The sequence below is a fragment of the Ochotona princeps genome, chromosome 5 (assembly GCF_030435755.1).
Source record: "Ochotona princeps isolate mOchPri1 chromosome 5, mOchPri1.hap1, whole genome shotgun sequence".
Lineage (NCBI taxonomy): Eukaryota > Metazoa > Chordata > Mammalia > Lagomorpha > Ochotonidae > Ochotona > Ochotona princeps.
Window position 1 is genome coordinate 20,106,270 of NC_080836.1, and position 23,679 is coordinate 20,129,948.

The 23,679-nt window shown below is 36.7% G+C and overlaps 1 protein-coding gene across 3 annotated transcripts in view; it reads right to left on the reverse strand.

Moving 5' to 3' along the window:
- Window positions 1-23,679, reverse strand: part of ZRANB3 (zinc finger RANBP2-type containing 3) — a 207,633-nt gene that overhangs the window by 91,410 nt on the left and 92,544 nt on the right. For all 3 annotated transcript variants that reach the window (XM_012928208.2, XM_058664438.1, XM_058664439.1), the window contains 3 exons: window positions 19,728-19,906; window positions 16,518-16,749; window positions 12,349-12,434 (listed from right to left, as the gene is read on the reverse strand). In XM_012928208.2, coding sequence (XP_012783662.2) covers window positions 12,349-12,434; window positions 16,518-16,749; window positions 19,728-19,906 — 497 coding nt within the window. The remainder of the gene's footprint in view (window positions 1-12,348; window positions 12,435-16,517; window positions 16,750-19,727; window positions 19,907-23,679) is intronic.

Below are 23,679 nucleotides of genomic sequence, written 5' to 3' on the forward strand. Positions count from 1 at the left end.
GGTTCATGTCTCAAATATTCACAAAAGACAAGGCAATTTCAAACAGAAACCAGGAGTCTGGGACTCACTTTGGTATTCCCACATGGGCAACAGGGACCAAAATAAGTGAGTCATCATGTGCGGAGTGCTGGGACGCATTGACAGAACGGTGAACTGCAAACAGCAGAGTTGGGAACTGAATGGGCATTCTAATATGAGATGTTGGTGTCACAAAGTTCCCCAGACTCCTCTATATCATCTTAGGTGAACGGCTAAATATTCTGTTTTTTAAATTATCACTGTTTTGGGGCAAACGTATGAGCCTAGTGGCTAAAGTCCTTGCCTTACATATACCTGGATCCCATATGGGCACTGGTTCTAGTCCTGGCAGCCCGTCTTCCCATTCAGCTCCGTGCTTGCTGCCTGGGAAAGCAGTTGAGGATGGCCCAAAGTCTTGGGTCCCTGGAGCCATGTGGGAGACCCAGAAGAGGCTCCAGGCCCCAGGCTTCAGATTGGTTCAGCTCTAGCCATTGTGGCTGCTTGGGGAGTGAATCAACAGATGGATGATTCTTCTCTCTGTCTTTCCTCCTCTCAGAATATCTGCCTTTCAATTAAAAATAAATCTTTAAAAGAAAATGATCACTATTTTGAGGCTATTTAATATGTTCTTTTACCAATTTCTTTCTGAATATTTATGCAGACATCCATTTCTTATTTATGCTGAATTTCGTAAATGTCTATAAATCTCATACAAAATAGATAATATAAGCATATATATGCATATAAATATATACTTTATATTCCTTCATCAAATATGAGACACCCATATAAGATGCCAGTGCTGTTGGCAGAAGCTTAGCCTTCTACATCAGGGCATTAAATTTGGTATAAACCCCATTTATTTACTTTTCTTTATTCATACCAAACAAATGCTTAAAAAAACTCATAGCTAAAGAATGGAGGACGCTTTTTCACTTAAAATTATGTAAATATGATATCTACATAATGACATTTGAAAGGTTTCCATTGAAAAGCCATCCCTTTCCAGTCAACAAGTCCTTCTAAATCATCTATACAGTCCAGCCATACGAACGGACATTTAAGGCTCAATATACACAGAGGAAACCTCATGTAACCAGCAGAGAACAAAATAGACAGGAAAAAATATCAGATTAAATATATAATGTAGAGAATAGCGATACAGTTCAAAACAAAAGACCCAAAAATGACACCCTTGCCAAGTATCAACATATAATTATATCTTCTGAAACAAAAGATGATATTGCATCCAGAAAAAGCAAGCTGTGAAAAAGGAACTGAGAGTAATAAAGAACTGTTAGCAGTTTAAAATATTTCAGCTTCTTCCTCTAGTTGACATAAAACTCACCAGTAGAATTGCACAATAAAGATCTCAAGGCCAGTGCTATGACATAATACATGAAGCCTCCACAGGCAGCACATGTTGGCAACAGTTAGAGTCCAGCTGCTCCACTTTGGATCCAGTTCCCTAACATGCCTGAGAAAGTAGTGGAAGATGGCCCAAGTCTTTGTTGGAGACCCGGATGAAGTTCCTGGCTTCATTTTGCTTGCCTAACCTCAGCCATCATGGCGATTTGCAGAGTGAACTAGCAGATGGAACATCTCTCTAACTCATTCGCTCTTACTCACTCACTAACTCACTCTTTCTCTCATTTTGTAACTCTACCTTTCAAGTAAATTAAGTAAAAATTTAAAGAGAAAGAGAAATCTTCCCAAAAGGAACACAAAATAAGAATGCTACAGGATCACGATGGAATTAATAAGAATTTCAGAAAGAGACTAAAACAACGGAAAATAAAAAGTTAAATATAAATAATTCACAAACACAAGAACTCACAGTTTGAGACCGAAAGGGACTATTAATGTTTATCAAATGACTAAAAGGAAATCAAACCAAGGTGTATTGGCTATAAAATTAAAGAGTAGCAGGTAACAGACAATCGTATAAGCTTCTAGTGAAGGGAGAAAGCCAAATATATGTGACACATAAAAAGTTCCCAAATCAGGACAACACAGTGGAACAATGGGTTCAGACATGGAGGAAAAATTATTTCCAGCAAAAAAATCTATATGCAGCTTCAGTCAAGAGATAGATTACCTATAAATTGACAAGACAGAATTCAAAACATTTTTCCACATGCTTTTCTTGGTATGCTAATAAGAAATACCTATCAAGAAAATTGGGACATACGACAAAGGGGAAAGAAAAGCAGAGAATGTACAAGACAATTCTGGAATATCTTGCCACAGTACTAAAAAAGAAACACTAAAAGGTAACTACTGCTCTGTCATAAGGAGCACACTTTGACCATTAAGAAAAGTAGGAAATCTGACCATTAATAAGGATAATAAATTAAACAGACTAAAAAATAAGTTGAAAATAAAACCCCTCAAATACACAACAGATGAAGATAAGAAGGGAACTACAAAGCAACTATGAAAGAAAAAACGTAAGAGCTGTGTACCAAAGAACAAATATCACTATAGTAAAACACACACACACACAAAACCTAGGGAAATCAAATGAGTGGAAGAAGTCCCGGTTCAAGGAATGGAATATTTAAAATGATCAATATGCGGGCCCGGCAGCGTGGCCTAGCAGCTAAAATCCTCGCCTTGAACGTGCCCCGGGATCCCATATGGGCGCCGGTTCTAATCCCAGCAGCTCCACTTCCCATCCAGCTCCCTGCTTGTGTCCTGGGAAAGCAGTCGAGGACAGCCCAAAGCTTTGGGACCCTGCACCCGCGTGGGAGACCCGGAAGAGTTTCCAGGTTCCCTGCTTTGGATCGGCGCAGCATGGGCCTGTTGCGGCTCACTTGGGGAGTGAAACATCAGATGGAAGATCTTCCTCTCTGTCTCTCCTCCTCTCTGTATATCTGACTTTGTAATAAACTGAATAAATCTTAAAAAATAAATAAATAAATAAATAAAATTCTCAATATGCAAAATTTGGGGTCTGTGTTGTGGTATAGCAAGTTCACCTGCTGCCTATAGGACTAGCTTTCCACATTTGTGCCAGTTTGAGTCCTGGCTGTTCCACTTCAAATCCAGCTCCATGCTAACACCTAGGAAAGTAGCAGAAGATGGTCCAAAGGTCAGGTTTTGTTGAACTTTGTCTGGAGGACCAGACAGAATTCTTGCACCCCAGCTCAGCCCAGTCTGAGCTTCACCCATTGTGGTCATTCAGGGAGTAAACCAGCAAATGAAAATTTTCTGTGTTATTCCCTTTCCATGACTCTGCCTTTCAAATAAATACATATAAAAAAATTAAAAATGCAAAATTTCCAAAATTAATAAACAGATTCAATACAATATCTATCAAAATTCCAGATGGTTTCCTAGATAAATTAACAAATGGACAAGAAAATTCCTATAATAAAGCAAAGGACTCAAAAGCGCCAAAACTCTCTTGAAAAAGAACAAAGTTGGAGGAACCAAACAGATAGCAGTCTCAAAACCAAAAATTCCTTTAGACATCACTAGAGAATGCCAGCAAGGTGACTTCTTATTTTGAAAACTGATCATTAAAAAGTAAAGATCAGCATTTATCCTGCCTTTCCTAAAGAAAGGGAACCACTGAGGGCCCAAGTAATAGATAAGGAAGAGTTTTGTTTTATGTAAACTATTAAACGAAGAAAGAATATTAGGATAGTTATCATTCTGCAATGTCTAATAAGTTAATAGATCATGTACTAAACATCAGCAGCTGCTACTTCACAAAAATACATGCTTCATATATAATAAGACTCCTCAGGAAAGATGACTAGAATGCAGAATTAGTCAAAAATTTCAAATCTCCAAATCTTTATAGAAATACAGAAGACAGAGGATATTTTCAAAAAGATCTATCTATTTATTTATTTATTTATTGAAAGGTAGACTGACACAGAGAGACAGAGAGACAGACCCTTCATCTGCTGGTCCACGCTCCAAATGGTTGTAATGGCTGGACCTGGAAGCCAGGAGACAGACACCAGGAACTTCCTCCAGTTCTTTCTCATGGGTGCAGGGGCCCAAGGATTTGAGTCACGATGCACTGTTTTTCAGGCCGTAAGCCAGAAATTGGATTGGAAGTGGAACAGCTGGGAGTAGAGCAGGTGCCCACATGGGGTGCTGGTGTTTGTAGATGGAGAATTAGTCTGTTGAGCCAGCACTTTGGCGTCCCAGAGCAATATTTTAAACACCTTATGGATACCTACAAAATCTAGATTAAAGAACCAATTTAGAGTCTCAAACAAATTTAAAAATAAATACAAGGAAATGGAAAAGAAGCCTGAACTCATGCCACTTAAAGAATGTTTCCATTTGTGACGTGTGAGCTTTAGTTGGGTACTGATTCAAACAACAAGGAAAATTTACTTTACAAAGCCGGACAAAAATGTAAAATTATGACATTCACAAGACAACTGGAAGTCTGAAGATTTATTAGCTTTTTCCAAGATATTAGGAGTGTAATGTTATTTTAATGTTTAGAGGTATAATATTCGTATTATGACTAATTGTTCTTAAAAAAAACAGTCCTTACTACTTAGGTTTTTCGGAAATAGGCACAAGGCATAAATAAATAAAATATACAGCATATTACTTGTTACTATAACACAATTATGGTCCTTTTCCTTTCCATTTGGATTGTTACAGAATCACACACATATGCATATTTTAACACTTCCCACTCCTATAACTCAAAAAAATCTACCTCTCTACTAAATGCCATTCCTTGACTCTAGTTTTGCCCTGGGAAGCTACAAAGACAAAAGTATAATTCCTTTAAAAGATGACAGGCTCTTAAATATTTAAAGTCTTTTTCCCCTGAGGTCTCCTCTTCTTCAAATTCCTATAGGCTTCATAGGATCAGGTACTACATCTTACTCATCTCTGTACTGCCAGCAGCTTTGTAATAATGTTTTAAATATAGTAGGCAATCAATAACATCAGGCATTTGTAGAGCAGAATATGAAATTCTCTCATTATTCTGGTCATCTTTTCCCAGATACGTTTGCACTTGTTAAAATCATTCTTAAAATATGACTTCTAATTTCATTTCAGTTCTTTGCACTTGTCTCCAGTGACCTTCTAAAATCTGCTCCAACTGTTCTACTTCCATGGCTGGAATTCAATTTTGAAAAATAGTTCTACCAGGCAGTTTCAGACATTACACTCTACTTACTGCATGCTTCTATAATGCTGTTTGTTCAAATGCACTACATCTTTACTATCTCATCAAAATACTGCAGTCAATTGCTCTACTTTCTACACAGCATGATACTCTTCCTGTCTTCACATTCTTCCTCGTTCGAGTTTGACCTCTGAGACCATATATTCTGATCCCTCCAGGATAAGTTTCATAGTCCCTCAGAAAAAGTATCATAAATTGGTAAAAACACTCAGGCTTTTATCAATCATACTAAAATTTTCATCCAGATCTGTACCAGTCCACCGAGTGTTTGACAGCAAGTCGAACCTTGGACAAACCTGGATTTGCAAATCTCCGAAGTGTTATTAACAATCCTATCAAGGGCCCGGCGGCGTGGCCTAGTGGCTAAAAGTCCTCACCTTGAATGCACCAGGATCCCATATGGGCGCCGGTTCTTATCCCGGCAGCTCCACTTCCCATCCAACTCCCTGCTTGTGGCCTGGGAAAGCAGTTGAGGACGGCCCAATGCACTGGGACACTGCACCCACGTGGGAGACCTGGAAAGAGTTTCCTGGATCCCGGCATTGGATCGGCGCGCATTGGCCCGCTGCGGCTCACTTGGGGAGTGAATCATCGGACAGAAGATCTTCCTCTCTGTCTCTCCTCCTCTCTCTGTATATCTGACTTTGTAATAAAAACAAATAAAGCCTAAAAAAAAAAACAATCCTATCAAGCTAATCTGGTTATCTGATTTCAAATTCCAGAAAACTTAAAACCAGGTTATCCTTCATAAAACTTTTACTCTCTCACTTTTCATTTCTTTGAATATCTGATTGTCTTTTAATCTAGAATAAAAGTATCTTACTCATCCATGGGATGCTTCTTGCTTCTATGACTTGATTAGTGTGCTCAGCAATCTTCTGCCACAAATTATTTTTCTTTTCTTTTATGACATTAATCACAACTGTGAATATCTGTTTAGTGTTTAGCTTGAAATTCAGTGAAGACTGGGACCATGTAGGTCTTGCTTCCTAACACATATCCAGTGGTTACTATACAGAATGACATAGTAGCCACCATAAAAATGATTTTTGAATTAAGTCAGATCATACTCCAGCTGTAGCTTCTTCAATCAGTGAAATAGAACCATCTTTTATTCCAATTTAAATGAAGTTTATTCAAAACTAAAGGCCACTATAAATTTTTTTTTAAAGATTTATTCATTTTTATTACAGCCAGATATACAGAGAGGAGGAGAGACAGAGAGGAAGATCTTCCGTCCGATGTTTCACTTCCAAAGTGAGCCGCAACGGGCCGATGCGCGCCGATCCGATGCCGGGAACCAGGAAACTCTTCCAGGTCTCCCACATGGGTGCAGGGTCCCAATGCATTGGGCTGTCCTCGACTGCTTTCCCAGGCCACAAGCAGGGAGCTGGATGGGAAGTGGAGCTTCTGGGATTAGAACCGGCGCCCATATGGGATCCCGGGGCTTTCAAGGCGAGGACTTTAGGCGCTAGGCCACGTCGCCGGGCCCAAGGCCACCATAAATTGAACTACTTTCATACAAAACTGACTTTCTAAATAGAAGTGTAGAATATATCCTATTAATTTTTATATAATTATTCTTCAAATCTATCTTTGCCACCTAATACATTAACTGGTGCTCTCAGATTAGAATCATTTGCAAGTAGAATAGACATGATCTCAATTTAGTCATGGGTAGGAGCATTAAATGAGACAGTGCTAAGGACAAAGTAGAGTGCAATTTCCTAAGACACTTCTTGAAGCTGACAATGACCCACTAATTAACACTCTGTGGAAATAGCTGTAAACACCTTTAATGTGCATTATCACTTAGCATTTTCTCTCTAGTAAAAATTTAGGCAACTAATTTTTGTTACAGGCAGAACTGGCACAAAATAGCATAAACAAAGATCAGAAAATTTGATAAACTAGATGAATTCCCACTGAGCTGTTCTGGGTTATTCTTAACCTTTAAGCATACAATCAGCTTTCCCAAAGTGAATCTTTGGAGCATAGCTGTTGGTAACAGGATGCTTGGTTGTGCTCTCATATTCTATGTAAAATAGTATTAAGATTTCTACTTTTTAAGGCTTTGTTAGTGCCAGCAAAAATGACACAAAAGCATGAAAACCCAAAATACAGGGCAATGCATTTAACTGAACCCCTTGACTATACAATGACAAAGGGAACTGGGTGATCTCTCAAGTCTTTTGTGCCTCTAACAACTGGTCATTCAGTGTACTAACGATTGGCAATTGAATGTGCTGCCTCCTCCCAAACATGTTTGTATTTATAGTTACCCCTAAAAATAACCCAGTAAACTGAATGACGTAAAGCATTTTGGATAAGAGGTGTTCTTGCCCAGTAAAACTTCTCTACGTGCTTCTCAAATCATACCAGGTAGGGGTTACCTATACAGTGCCTTCTCTCCAAACAACATTTGCATTACTATACTACTGTTTGCTATTTCTTAGGTATTGTATAAACTTTATTAAGATAAAATTACATTTTTGCTCAAGTCTCACTTAACTATATCTTCAGTATAGTCATGACATTTCAAATATAAAATATGGGTCTAGAACTGAATAACTAACCATAATTTGCATTCTGTAAAATTATAGTGTGAAAATGACACCTTCTCAGAATCATAACATTATGAGAAAAAAATATCACATTCCACAGACTGACTTAAAATGCCAGGAAGTGCCTTAATCCGATTCAGAGTCTACAGAATCACAGTGCTTTCAAGGTAAAGAAGTTGGAAGGGATAAGAAAACTTCTGAAATCGAGCCTGGACGGAAACATCTTTGGAGAAAATGATATTAATATGGAAATGCCTTTGATTAGAAAATACAAAACAGAATACAATTTCCATAGAGAGAGCTTCACAAATTTCATGTACCACTTGAAGTTACATCCAGTAACTCCATCAATTTGGTACCTTCTGCAAATATAAAAAATAAACAACTTCATCCATGTACAGCAGTTACATGATAAAGACAAAACACATCTAATATTCAATGACTGAATAAAGACTGTATTAGACACAAGGAAAAAGACTTGGAAAAGACAAATGTTTTGCTCTCAAGGAGCTGCTATATAGTGACTCCTTCCAGTGGAGAACAAAATAAGGCCTCGCTCCCTAACACACCCACCACATGCCACTGAAAGCTGGTCTCTTTCAAATCTCCCATCTGCTTAATACCCACACTATGGATTGCTAAATAGTTGAACTCACATAAATCAAGAGAGATTTTTTTCAGCGTCCTTGGTTTCCATAGAGAAGACCCAAACTTTCAGCTGGGTCACAGGACACCATGTTTAAAATTCTGGAATTTCCAGAAAAAAAAAAATGTGGATATGGTGTTTGTATGCATTAAAAAAAAAAAAAGGATAACACAATGTTCTGCAATTGCTTTTTCTCTCAATAATATACCTAGGAAATTATCTGTTATTAGTACCTGGAGAGTTGTGTTACTCTAAGATTGTATAAATTTCCATTGTATAGATGTACCATAACTTATTTAACAAGTCTCATACTGCTTTGGGCAGTAGCAATAAATCTTATAACAAGCATGTGATTTTATTTATACACATATTTATATTTAACTTTATGGTTTGGCATATATATTATATACAAAGGAATTTCTAAAAGTTTGTAGAAATGAGATCAGAAGATGAATCTATTTTAGTACTATCCTACTTTGAGATCCATACATGCTTTTTCCATGATATTCATTTTCTATGAAGTTCTTTTTTTAATTTTATTTTTATTAGAAAGGCACATTTACAGAGAGAAAGAGGGACAAAGAGTAAAATCTTCCATCTGCTGGCTGCAATGTCCAGAGCTCAACCTATCTGAAGCCAGGCCCAGGAACTCCCTTTGGGTCTCCCAGGTGGGTGCAAGTGCCCAAGGCTTTGGGCCATCCTCCACTGCTTTCTGAGGCTATAGGCAGGGACCTGGATGGGAAGGAGAGCAGCTGAGACATAACTCAGCACACACATGAGATTGCAGGACTTGTAGGGAGGATTAGCCAACTCAGCCATCCTACCCGGCACTTGTCTGAAGTTCTAGTTCTCAAATACAGATTGAAAAATTCATAGCAGGAGCTGAAATATGGTTTTTACCTGTATGATTGTAAAGACAAGCATCAATCAAAACAATAGGTTTTGATTGGAATGAAGTGGAAATGGTCCAGTCAAAACCACAAGTATACTGGTCAGGGGCAAAGGTAATAACAACAATTTGAGGGGATATTGAAGTTATTTTTATTGTTGAACTTCTAGATGGCCAAAGAATAATATTATCTGCTTATTCAGAGAGTGTTTTAAGAAAGTTACTGGCATTAGCAAGGAATTGGATCAGAAGTGATCTGCTGGGACTTGGACAGACATCTATCTTGTCCTAATAAGTAGCTTAACCTGCTCTGCCACAAGGCAGCCTTGATATTGTTTTGAACAATTTTGTATGCATGGAAAAATTCATTGGTAATCTAATAACCTTTGCCACGGGAGGAAGCAGTAGAATGGGTTATATTCATTTGAGTGGAGAAGGTGGAAAAGGTGGGAACATCTGAGTTGTAGCAGATAAAAAATGACTTTGAAACACTGAAAGACACGTTTCCTCAGAAAAGCAATGTGGCTAGAGTAGGAAAAGGTTGAGTTAGTGCACTAAAAGGCTGCACAGGAAAACATCGTGAAATACGTATACCCGTTGGCATTGCAGTAATTAATGAAAATGGTAAAATTTTAGGAGAACGCAATAAAGAAGGGGGCCAGAACTCTGGTAGCTGAAGGGGGTCTTAGTGTTAAATTCCTTATATATTTCCTACCACTGAAAGAACAGAACTGAATAACTCACTTTGATCTAAAACTTAAAGCTGTTATAGACCTATTAGGATTCCTAAAAGCTGGAAAATTATTATGATTAAGTTGGGATTCATGCAGTGTCTGCAATTGTAGATTACGTATTAATAACACTAAAGCAAGATTATATACAGTAATTTCAAATGCCTGGAGCTCACCTCAAGCATATAGAAGGAACTAGACATCTGCTTTTTGGTTTTGCTATTTATGGCTATCAGCTTTCATCTCAAACTCATGACAGAAGTGCCTTTGAGACAATTCTGCTTACAATAGAGATGGAGTTGCACAAACAGGAACTTGAGACAAAACCTGCACTCCTGGTAGCTAATAGAATGAAGCACAAGATACATGAACTGATGAGCCAACTCCAGAAACCTAAATATTTTCAGAATTTATTTGAAAGAAACATGACCTGAAGACCTGTGGGTGACAGAGCTTAGAAACCTGCCCCAAGGAGAAGAATCTGAAAACCAGAAGTATAATGACCAAAAGCAAAAGAAGAGACAGAGGCACAAAGAATATTACTGAGGACTCAGCAGCAAAGGAGCAAAACCCTTTGCTAACCTCAAAGTTCACTGAGGAAGACACTGAGAAAATGGGGGATACAGATTTCAAAACACTTCTTATTAAGCTTCTTATCTGTGGGTGAAACGCCCCAGGCCTCTGCCCTGCTGCCTAGAGGGTATGACTTAAGTTTAAACTTCGCCAAGGCCTGAGATACAGCTTTCAGGCCTGCACCTGGAGTGTGACCTCCAACATTGGGAAACAACATCCAGGAGGAACACAGAACTCCCAACAGGCTTGACCAAAACCAATCTTCACCAAGACACATGATCATCAAGCTCTCTTCAATTGAACATAAGGAAAAGAACCTTAAATGTGCATGTGAAAAAAATCAATTGAGAATGCCAATTAAATTCACCAGAGACCTCTCACAGGAAACTGCACAGTCAAAAAGAGAATGGAGCGACATACTCCAGATTCTAAAAGCAAAAAATTGTCGGCCCAGGATAACATATCCAGCAAAAATTTCCTTTGTCTTTGAAAATGAAACAAAATTCTTCCACAGTAAAGAAGAGCTCACAGTTTTGCCTCTTCCAAACCTGTCCCACAAATGATATTTAAAGATGCTCTCTTGACAGAGAAAAGGAATAGCACCCACCAAAACCAAAGGAAAATGTAAAGAACATTTGGTAAATCAATGAACAACCAATTGTTAAAATGACAGGACCAAATCACCACCAATTCATATTAACTTTGAACGCAAATGGCTTAAACTTATCAATCAACCGTCATAGATTAGAAGACTGGATTAAAAAACAACATCTATCTATCTGTTGCCTACAGGAGACATATCTCACCAACAAAGATGACAGGAAACTACAGCTCATGGATTTTGATTTTTTTTTTGTTAGTTTCATCTCTTCAAAAACACTTTCATATGATTAAACTCTTCAATGACTCATAGATCATACAGCAACATCATTTTCTTCAAGAAGGTTCTTGATTTTCTTTTTTATTTCTTCAGCGACACATTAGTCATTCAGTAGCATGTTACTTAACTTCATAGTGTTGTTGATTTCTTTTTTTACTTCCTGGTGTTGGTTTTGTTTTGTGGCTTTTCATTTAAGGGGATGCACAGTAATGGTATATGGAGACTATCATATCTAGCAGCATGTTATTTAACTTCATGGTACTGTAATTTGTATTTTTCTTCCTCTTGTTGATTTTGTATTGTGGCTTTTCATTTAAGGGGATGTATAGTAAATGTAATGGAGACGATCATATCCAGATGTGAGGACACAATGCAGTGTGCATCTCTACTTCCAGACAAAGATGGACTCCCAATGAAACTGTTTACTATGTCTTGACAATAGGATGCTGAATCATCTGGCATTGTTCATGCCCATAATGATGGACATATGGCTGTGCATGAAGAACCATACTATACTAATCATATAGGGGAACACTGTGAGGTGGGGGGAGGGATTTGAGGAGGAGATAAGGGAAATCCCAGGGCCTATGGAACTGTATCATAAAATGCTAATGAAAAAAAGAAGTAAAATTTTAAAGAGAAAAAGAAATTAAATAATCTCAATACAATAACAAAAAAGCAAATAAAAATGAAATTGGTATTATGTATAACGTTCCTTAATTTTCTCTATAGATTATCCACATAAATCTGAATAATTTCCAATATTTGTGCCACAAGTTTGAAAAGAACTGGAGAAAAGAATGACCAATAAAATTTAATATTCACACTAAACATGCAAGGAAAAAAAGCTATGGAAAATAATTTATTGTACCTGATATGTGCATTACAGTATCTTTTGGCATAGTCAATCCATGTTCCAAATTTTTGAGGGAAGAGAGCTTCAACCTGCATGAAAAGCTGAAAAAATACAAGTTTGTTTAAAATGTTGCAATAGTTTTAAGCAAATTGTTATTGTGATGATAAAATTAAGTTAGTAAGACAGTAAAAAATAAATCTGTCTCTTCCTCTATGGTCTTTCTTCCTCTGCATGACTGATCCTGCCATCCAATACTTCAGAGTTAATTATTATTTGTCTTTTAAATATGTTTATAGCTTTTATGGCTATATACTTGTACATTTTCTTTTTTTCATGTGAAGAGACTCATATTATACATGGTGTCATACAGTTTTAAAACATCTATGCTTTCTTAGTTAAAAAAATTAAATTATATAAAAACACATAATAAAGATTCATATAGAGGTTATATAGCAACCCATTATTATATAGATGCACTGTAAAATACTTAAATGGAACTCCTTATACTAGGCATATAAGCTGTTTCTACTTTTTATGTAGTTATAAAAAGTAATAACTTTATATTCCTGTGTGGATATATGTACTACATGTATGATTTATAGGGGTACTGATATCTTTAACTATTACTTTGTATACCTGTCAACTTTTTTATTATTAGGGATTATCAGACACATTTTTAGAAATAGAAAATGGCTGGGGTTAAGGTTATGCTCTTTAGTGTTTAATGAGTGTTACTATGTTGGATTATCTCATCGAAATCTACACACACATTAATAGTATCCTAAAATCTTTTCACTTTTACAACTCTGAAAGGATGTCCAGAGTAGTATCTCATGGCTGTTTTAAAACGGCTTTTGAAATGACAGCTTTATTGAGATACAGCTTACATAAAGTTCACACTTCTCAAGTATATAATTCAGTGACTTACTATATTCACAAAATGCACATCAATCACCAGTCTCTAATTCTGGAATATTTCATTAACTCCATACCCATTAGCTGTCACTGTCCATTTTTTCTCCCCTCAAATTCTGGTTACTACTAATCAATGTTCTCTCCTCATGAACTTGCGTGTTCTGTATGTTTCATTTGAACAGAGTCATACAACATACAGTCTTTTGTATCTGGCTTTCATTTTGCCTAGTGTTTTAACGCATTTTGCTGCACATACAGTCCTTCATTTCTTTTTGTGTTCTAACAATATTCCAGGACAGAGATATATTAATAAATTCATAACTATTTTACTGGTTTTCTGTTTTTCAGTATCATGAATAATGCTGTTGAGTATATTCTTAGGAATGGAATTATCAGAATGTTTTAAGGAACTGCCAAAGTATTTTTCAAAGCAAGTTTGGTGGTTTACATTTGTATTCCTCTTTTTATTACTATAACTAAAGATCTGAGGAAGGATACTTATGAAGAAAACATATTTATTTAGCTCAGGTTTTGGATGCAAAAAGTAGAAAATTTGGCAACTCCCGTGGTTCAGGTTCTAGTGGGAATCTAATGGGAGACACCATCATGGCAGTAGTGTGAGAGGCAATGAGTAATCACATCACCAAGCCAAAAAGGAAAGCCAAATAGAACTGAGTCTCACATTCACTTTGCCACTCCAGGGACTAAGCTTCCAGCATGAAGCTTTAAATAAAGGACACAATCAAACTCATGTGTATACCATAACAACATCCTTTTAATATGAAAACATACTCCTAAATATACAATGAGTCAAAGAAAAAGTCAAAAGACAAATTAGCAAAGACTCTGATGTAATGAAATTACAGACACAAGGTACTAACACTGACTTGGGAAGAAAAAGACAATTTGAATAGACATATATCCAGTAAAGATATCACATAGGTAAGCCAAAAGCTAGCCAAAAAGAAACGTCAATGCCCACACAGTTCCACTACTGAATTATACCAAACATTAAAAAAAGAATACTGAGAGGATATACCTAAGAAGCTGTTGAACTTGACTGGACAATAAGATGCTGGACTCTATGTTTGGTATACGCTTGCAATGGGGGAATCTCAACTGAACTTGAGCTGTGGTTATGCAACAAGGTGGAGGAATCCACCATGGTGGGAGGGTATGGTGGTGGGGGAGAACCCAAGTATCTATGTAACTGTGTCACATAATACAATGTAATTAATGAAGTTAAATAATAAATAATTAAAAAAAAAAGAATACTAATATTCCAGATTTTTTTTTCAAAAAGCAGAAGAGGATTGATCAACTCAGTCTGCAGGGCCAGTATTACCTTGACTCCAAAGTAAAAAAACAAATCAATCTAAAAAACACTTCAGACCAATACAGCTTATGAAAACAGAAAAAAATAATCCTCAACACAATATTCTCCTCCCTAATCCAAAACGGTATAAAAATAATTATACACCAAGGCCAGTGAGAATTATCCCAAGAAAGCAAGGCTGTTTTAAAACTCAAAAACCAATTAATGTAATATACCCTGATCAATACAATAAAGGACAAAACTATTTCAGTAAAAGTAGAAAAAAACCTTTGACAAAATTCATCTCTTACAATTAACCAATGAATAAACAAGGGATAGAGAAGCAATATCTTAACCTGATTTTAAAAAGTTAAGAAAACCCATGGATAGTCTAAAATGGAAGGTTAAATGCTTTCTCTCTGATTAGGAATTTGGGGATTAACTGCTGTATAGAGCAAGGGGCTGCAGCATTTCCATCTTTATTTTAGTTTACTTTTATTATATGTAATTTTAATTTTTTCTTCCTTCCTCTACTTGCTAGGTCATAATATCTTTAAATATTGAAAACTGAAGCTTGTTATGGTGACGTGAACAACATACTATTGTAGTAATCTGTGAAAAAAATGAGGGGGAGAAAATGGGGAAGGAAGAGGGTGAGGGTGGAAGACCTATGCTTTTAAATCTGTATGATGAAAAATGTGAAATCTACTCATTTCATATAAAAATAGGAACTTAAAATGTATACATATATGTTTATATATTTAAAAGATGTTCCTCTCTAAAATTAGGAACAGAATAAGGACGCCTACTCTTAGTATTACCACTCAACACTGTAGTGAAGGTAACCGTAATCAGGTAGGAACATGAAATAAAAATGACCAAATTGGAACGGAAGAAATTCAACCATCCCTATTGATAGGACATGATTCTCTGTATAGAGAATCCTAAGGAATTTGCCAAAATAGTATTAAGCTACTAAATGAGTTCAGAAAGTTTGCAAAATGCATTAAAAATACCTTTAAAATTTTGTTGTTATGCCCAGCAATTAGTAATCAAAAACGAATTTGAGAAAACAATTTATAACAGCATCAATCAATAAATAAAACATTGAAGAATAAAAGCACACATAAAGAAGTATGAGTGTGAGTGTGTGTGTGTGTGTGTGTGTGTGTTTGTGTGTGCTTGGGGAGGAGTATTTGACCTAGCAGTAAAGTCACTGTGTGCCAGGCACAAGATGAGATATCTTCAATACAGTATTTCCTATTTTCTTCATTTCTCCCAGGAACCCTACCGCACAACAATCCTATGTGTTTTCTAGGATTCAGTGTCCTTGGCAGACAGCTGTTCCTCAGGAAATGCTGACCTCAGATTTTTCAGAGTTTGATTATCATTTTGTTTATCCAACCCTATAAGCATTCCATATTCTACTTGCCTGATTGGATGGCAAAAGCTAAATGCGTTATTTAAACAAAACTTTACTATAAATAAATAATTGATATGGTCTGCACACATGCCCCAGTTTCCTCTCTCCTTATTCAAAAGTAGATTAGTGAGGTGAAAGAGGAACAGAGAAAAATTGTATAGTACAATATAAAAGAAATAAAGCACAGTCAATGCAATCTTAAGTAGCACATAATGCAAACTAGATAGGACAAATAAATATAAATACAGAAGAATCTCAGTCATACGAAAAATTAGATTTCTACTAAAAATGAAAACTGTAAAAAAGGTCAAAAGCATTTTACCAATATACCTACACACATGTAAAATGCTTTAAATCAGTCAAAATAAAATACACATTTGATCATTAACTGCTGTCTGCAAACTCCCAAAGTACTCTTCTGGTATTTGAGGGACCTAATTTAAAATTTAAAATTACAAAAGAGGTGATTGACATAATTTTCTTTTTCCTTTCTTATTCTTTCTAAACACAAAGCATATAGACTTCTAATACCTCTTCAGGTCTTCCCAAAGCTGGAGTTCCTGTAAGAAGAATGGCTCGTCTGGCTTTCTGTATTATCGGCAATAAAATCTTGCTGCGGGCTGCGGTTCTGGACTTCATGTAGTGTGATTCATCCACTATCACTACTTTGAAGTTCTGGTTATTCAATGCATCTATCAAAATCTCTGCATCTGTTGTTAAAAGACCATAACCCAGAATAGACACTTTGCTGGTTGATATTCCCCTACAAAAGAAAATAAGTGTGCATTAAAATTTGTCAGTAACCAATTAATCACAAATGACACTACTCTTTGGGGAAAAAGAGAAGGAAAAATATTGGGAAAAAATTAAAACTAAGGACCCAGTGCGGTGGCCTAGTGGCTGAAATCCTCACCTTGAGCGCATCAGGATCCCATATGGGCACCGGTTCTAATCCCGGAAACCCCGCTTCCCATCCAGCTCTCTGCTTGTGGCCTGGAAAAGTGTTGGAGGATGGCCCAAAACTTTGGGACCCTGCACCCACATGGGAGACCTGGAGAAAAGACTCCTACCTGCTGGCTTTTTATTGGCTCAGCTCCAGCCACTGCAGTCACTTGGGGAGTGAATCATAGGATGGAAGATTTTCCTCTCTGTCTCTCCTCCTCTCTCTATATATCTGACTTAATAATAAAAATAAATTTAAAATAATTTTAAAAACTAAAGAGGAGATGGTATTACTAAGGAAACTCAATTTCTCTTGGTATTTTACAATCTTCAGTTATGATGAAACAGGATCCATATTTAAACATTTTGGTTACCTGGGGGTCAGCACTGTGGTGTAGTTCATTAAAGTCTCGACCTGCAACACTTGTATCCCATAGGAGCACTGGCTCATGTCCAGACTGCTCTACTTCTTTTTTTTTTTTTTAATTTTATTTTAAATTCATTAATTACATTGCATTATGTGACACAGTTTCATAGATACTTGGATTCTCCCCACCCCTCCCCAAACCCTCCCACCATGGTGGATTCCTCCACCTTGTTGTATAACCACAGTTCAAGGCTGCTCTACTTCTACTCCAGCTCCCTCCTTACAGATTGGGAAAGCAGCAAAGGATGTCCCAAGTTTTTGGGACCCTGCATCCATGTGGGAGACCTGGAAAAGGCTCCTGGCTCCTGGCTTCAGAACTGTTCAGCTGCTGTGGCCATTAGGGAAGTAAACCAGTACATGGAAGCTCTCGCTCTCTCTCTCCCTCTCTCTCTGTCTCTTCTCTTTGCTACTCTTGCAAACAAAACAAAACATATCTTTAAATAATTTTTTGGCTAACCAAAAGCAAACTTTGGTCAACTGATCTTTGGAAGATTCTTGTAACTGACAAGACACATCAGAAAGTAATTTCCTGAGTATCTGGAAGAACAGTTCAGTTCCTGCTGGGACTTGAGCACAACATTGGCCCCAAATACTAAGCCTCTTCTGTTAAAGGGCTGAGAACTGCAGAAGATGGACTCTATCCCATTTTCACTGGTAATACAGAAAATGCAAAAATGATATCTTAGTATTAATGAATATATTCGTCTATTTCATTCCACAGATTTGTATTGGGAGAATAGCATTGCATATACAAATATGAACAAGACACATTTTCTACCCAAATCTCATGACAGAGTAGGGCAAATATGTAAATGAATAATTTCATGACAGTAACATAAAAGAATATTAAAGTTGTATAAATTACAAAGATCAAAATACCAAGGATCATTTTAGGGCAACAGTCTGCTGTGTTAGATGGTTTCTTCATTTTCTTTCAGCCATACTCTTTTATACCAGAGCCAGGGATGTTTTTGCCATTACACTGGTTAAGGAATTGTGCTGGCCTTTTAGGAGGACAAGGAATGCGAAATGCCCTGCTATGCACTGCACAGCTCTACAAAACTATATTGTGTCATTTCAATTGCTGTGCAGGATTCACTGAAGAATCAACTAATAGTTGAATAACAACTTTATGCATGATCCTAAGTACACACAAGCAAATGCCATCAGAAAGTAATGTTCTTTTTTTTTAAAAAAAAAATTATTTATGGGCCGGTATTGAGAAGTAGCTGGTAAAATCCCTATCTGCAGCTCCAGCATCCCAAAACTGTGCCATTTGATGGTCCAGTTGATCCACTTCGGATACAGTTCCCTGTTACTGCACTTGGGAAAGCAGCAGAATGTGCTCTAAGTATGTAGGTCCCAGAACCTATGTGTGAGACATGGATGAAGCTCCTGGCTCCTGGCTTCAGATTAGCCCAGGCCCAGACATGGAGGCCATTTGAGGAGTGAACCAGCAAATGAAAGGTCTCTCCATCTCTTTGTAATTCAGACTTTTAAATAAGTAAGCAAATCTTTTCAAAAATTATTCATTATCAGGCCTAGCGTGGCAGTCTAGTGTAGTGGGTAAAGCCCTCGCCTTGAATGCACCAGGATCCCATATAAGAGCTAGTTCATATCCCAGCTGCTCCACTTTCTATCCAGCTCCCTGCTTGTGACCTAGAAAAGCAGTCAAAAACAGCCCAAAGCCTTGGGACCCTATGCCTGTGTAGGAGACCTGGAAGAAGATCCTAGCTTCAGATTTGCTTAGCTCTGGCTGTGGCAGCCACTTGGGAAGTAAAACAGTATATGGAAGATTTTTCTCCCTTTCTCTCCATAATTCTGACTTTCCAATAAAAATAAATATACCTTTAAAAAGCTGTTATTTATATTTTATTGGAAAAACAGAACAAGAAATGTGGAGAGATCATTCCCTAAATGCCCCCAAAATCTTGAATGGGCGATACTGAATGCAGGAGCCACATTCCTTACATGGGTGGTAGGCATCCAAGTACTTGAACCATTCTCTACAGCTTGGCAGGGTGCATTTATACAGAAAGTGGGATCAGTAACAGAGTAGCCCGGACTTGATTTAGGCTCTCAATGTGGGATGTTGTGTCTGTCGAAGTCTTGCACATGGGTGGCAGAGGCCCACACATTTGGACTATAATACACTGTTTTTCCCAGCCATGTTTTAGATTTAAAAAATTTTAAATGCCTTGTTTTAGATTTTAAAAATTCAAATTTTAAAATGTACAAAGAAAACTCTGCATACTACTTTCCTATTTCTAAATTATTATGTGTAAGTGATACTTTATTCTGAACAATGAGTATATATTAAATACAGATAATGAAAACATTTTTCCAATTCAAGATTAAAGATTTGTTGTTACCCAATATCACATTTATTCTGGATAACGTTGATTTCTTCTGGATCCAGTTCTGGAATCCATTTCTCGATTTCTTCTGTCCAAGGGTATCTCAGAGATGAAGGGACCACTATTAAAAGTGGCCATTCCTCTTTATAGAAATAAGCTATTGCAATTGCCTGGATTGTCTTTCCCAAACCCATCTAAATTAAAAAAAAAAAAAGCATATTTAAAAATGCACAATATAATAAAAAATGATCAAATATTTTGTTTAAGAATATTAGGAGCAAAATAACTGCATGTAAAATTGAGTGGATTATAGTTAAGCTTATGAGAAAAGTTAGAACTCCTTAATAAGTTATATTCTTTTCAAACTATTTGGATAGTTGGGCTTAAGGAGATAAAATGACCACTTAAACTTGTTATATTGATTTTACCTAATTCAGTTTTAAAGTATATGTAACCATCTATAACTTTTTCTCTTACAGGCCATAGCAGTAGTAAACGTCTTACCTTTCTGGCAGAAAACCATGTTAGTTTAAAGCTAGAATAAGCCCTGAATCATGCACACATTACAGAATTAGACAGGGAGGTAACATTCTTTAAATAATAGGTAACTGATATAAAACTAATATGAGATTCCAGCTCTTCTGTGTGCTCCCACTTGCTCATTACACATAGTCATACTTCCCCACCTCTATGTTACTCCCATTTAAACATGAAGTCACCCAATGAATACATATGGCAGTTTACCTTATAATAACCAGAAACTGGAAACAACTCAACCACACTCCAGCTAGTGCAAGGATAAAAAAACCCTGGTCAACCACACAGGGGGATATTACTCATTCATTAAGAGGAACAAACGATTGCTTTCCACAACTGTATGAACAAAGCTCAATGCATTTTGCTATGTGAAAGAGACAATATTAGAAAGTTATACAGGGGGCCTGGTGGCGTGGCCTAGTGGCTAAGGTCCTCGCCAGGATCCCATATGGTCGCAGGTTCTAATCCCGGCAGCTCCACTTCCTCTCTGTCTCTCCTCCTCTCTGTATATCTGACTTTGTAATAAAAGTAAAATGAAAATCTATAAAAAAAATAAATAAAATAAATCTTAAAAAAAAAAAGTTATACAGGATATGATTTCATTTATATGTCATTAAGAAAGGCAAACAGATAGCAGATAAATGGTTGCCAGGGGCAAAAGTGTGGAGGACTTACAGCATGACGGAACAATTTGGGAAGGAACTGTTTGGGCTACAAGCATGAACAGATTTCAAAAAGTTTTGTTCTATTTCCTCACAAACATGTGATATACCCACGTGTCTTCATTTTAGTGGCAGTTACAATAATCCATGCTTTGTCTAACCCACAGAAATGGTACACTAAAAACAGATGAATTTTCCTCAGTGAGTGAATTATCCTTGCTTTTCTGGAAAAGTATTTTCTCCCGAGAACACTCAGAGAAAGATTAAGATGACATGAGCTCTGTTTACAAGACTATTCAAAGGGAAAATACAAAGACATAGAAACCTAAGACAATGAGCTTAAAATGAGTTTTGTGTGCTAAGAGAAATTAAGGAAGAAACAGAAGGATTTGGACCATTAGTAACTCTCCATTATGAAAATTTCATCTTGTTTATGTATTTTCTTTTTACCTGCAGCGATTAACAACAACAAGGAAAGCAATCAGAAAAATTCAGGCATGGTCACATATTGATACCAAGCAAAAGTCAAACAGAAGTGAGAAAGCTAGTGTGATTTGCTTAGGAAAACATTCCTTTGTTACAAGAAACAGCCAAGGGAAGCATGGTAAGTGGAATTTAGGAAGTGACTGTTTTATCCTGGCTATTTTAACCTACTTTTCCAAACCTGGCTATTTCATCACATAAGAGAGCAGATGACTAAATAAGGATCAGGAGACTTACATTTCCTGGGATAAGTAACACACATCCACAGAAAAGGTGTTGGTAGTTATCAGATGAGGAGAAATGACAGAAAAGCTTTTAGTCCAAGAGAACAGCAAAAAGAGTCATAATTTCAAAGTTTTGAGCCACAAAATATGCTAGCAAAGAGTCAAAGGTAAATCTAAAAGGTTTTAATGTGGAAACAAGATCTTACTGAAGATAGAAATTGTTTCTTTGACAGCAAGCACTTAGCGTGGTGGTTAAGACATTCACATCACAGTGCCTGAATTTGATCCCCAGCTCTGGTTTCTTACTCTAAATTGTCTTCGATGCAGACTCAGGGAGGCAACAATGATGGCTTGAATAACTGGGCTCCTTACTCCCCTTGTGAGAAATCTGGATGATGTTCCCAGATTCAGGGTTCTGGGACTAAGTTCAGTCACTATGGACATTCAAGGACTGAATTAGTGGTTGGAAACTCAAGATCTGTGTCTTTCCAGAAAAAAAAAAGTTGTTTTCAACATAGTTCTTTTAGAATAAAAAATGAGTATATTAGGCAGGAGCTGCGAATAGGTGGGTTATGGGTAGACACATATACAGCCTACATATTTTATTATAAAATTAGATCATTTAAAGCAGCTGGGATGCAAACCCATGCTCATGTGGGACACTACAGTCACAGGCGGCATTATACTCTATGTCACAAGTCCCATCCCAGGTAACAGACTTCTACATAAGTTGTTTGTAATTAAACCAAAAAACAATGACATATTAACACATGGTATATTATGATTGCTATGTTTTCCTGACCAAAAAGTCTTACAGCTCTTCTTCTAAAAGTGTTTCAAACGTCACTGTATTCTGGTTTGAGTTCATTAGTTTTCTGTTTCATCCTTTACAATAACTCTGACTATAACCTCAGTTCCAGAAACTGAGTTATGGCATTCATTACATTTGTAGACAGACCATACCATTAACTCTAGTTTGAACTGTGGCTACCTGGCTTGATTTCTTGCTATGATTTTATAAGCAATTTTTAAAATTTAATTTTCTCTGGAAATAGATGTTTGATTTGCTTCACTAAATTTCTGGAAAACACACTCTGAGAAGCAGAGGTCCTTACCTTTGAATAGTTCCCAAATCTGTGTGGTGTCAGTTACAAGTCTAGCTAGGCTTTTGTGCACTTCAAGTAGCATAAATAACTGTGTTTTGTGTTGTCTTATCAGGCACCACTCTCCTGCACAATGCCATTTGCCAAAATTTCCTAACATTATCTGTTTAATATGGATTTGTGGAAATAAGTTTTTTATATTAGATAGGAGAAAGGAAATCAAGTCATCTATTTTGACATTTTGACTATAGTTAATAACATAATATATTCCTGAGCATTGTAGACAGACTAGTTTTCTAATGTTCTACTACCAAAAATTAAGACGCTATAAAGCAATATATACTAATTATCATTTAATCATTCCACAGGTATACATACATGCTGTACTATATATACATATATATATATATAAAATTTTGATTTGTCTACATATATTTAAAAAGCAGAGAAGATAATCAGGAAAAGAGAAGACCTGGGTTGAGAATAAGGAGCAAAAGTGGGTAGTTTTGGGGGATACAGGTAAGAACTGGAATAATGCTGATATCTTAGGAAGCTAATCTGATGCAAACTTTGGATACTTTTATCTTCCAGTTTCAGAATTCTGTCTTCTTGTATCAAATCTGCTATGACACCTACAGAATGATTTCTTTATTCCAGATATATTATTTTTCAGGTTTTCTTTTGAGAATTTACTTTTTATTTATTTGGAAGGCAGAGTTACAGAGAGAGGAGGAGAGACAGAATGTACCATTGACAAATTCACTCTCCAGTTGGCTCCAATGATAATGGCTGAGTGAGGCCAGAGCAAGAAACATTGGCCTGCATGTGTGTGGGTGCAGAGCCCAAGCACTTGGACACTCTTCTGCTGCTTTCCCAGCATTAGCAGGGAGTTTCAATGGAAGTGGAACAGCCAGGACTTAAACTAGCACCCATATGGAATGTCTGCAATGCAAGAGGA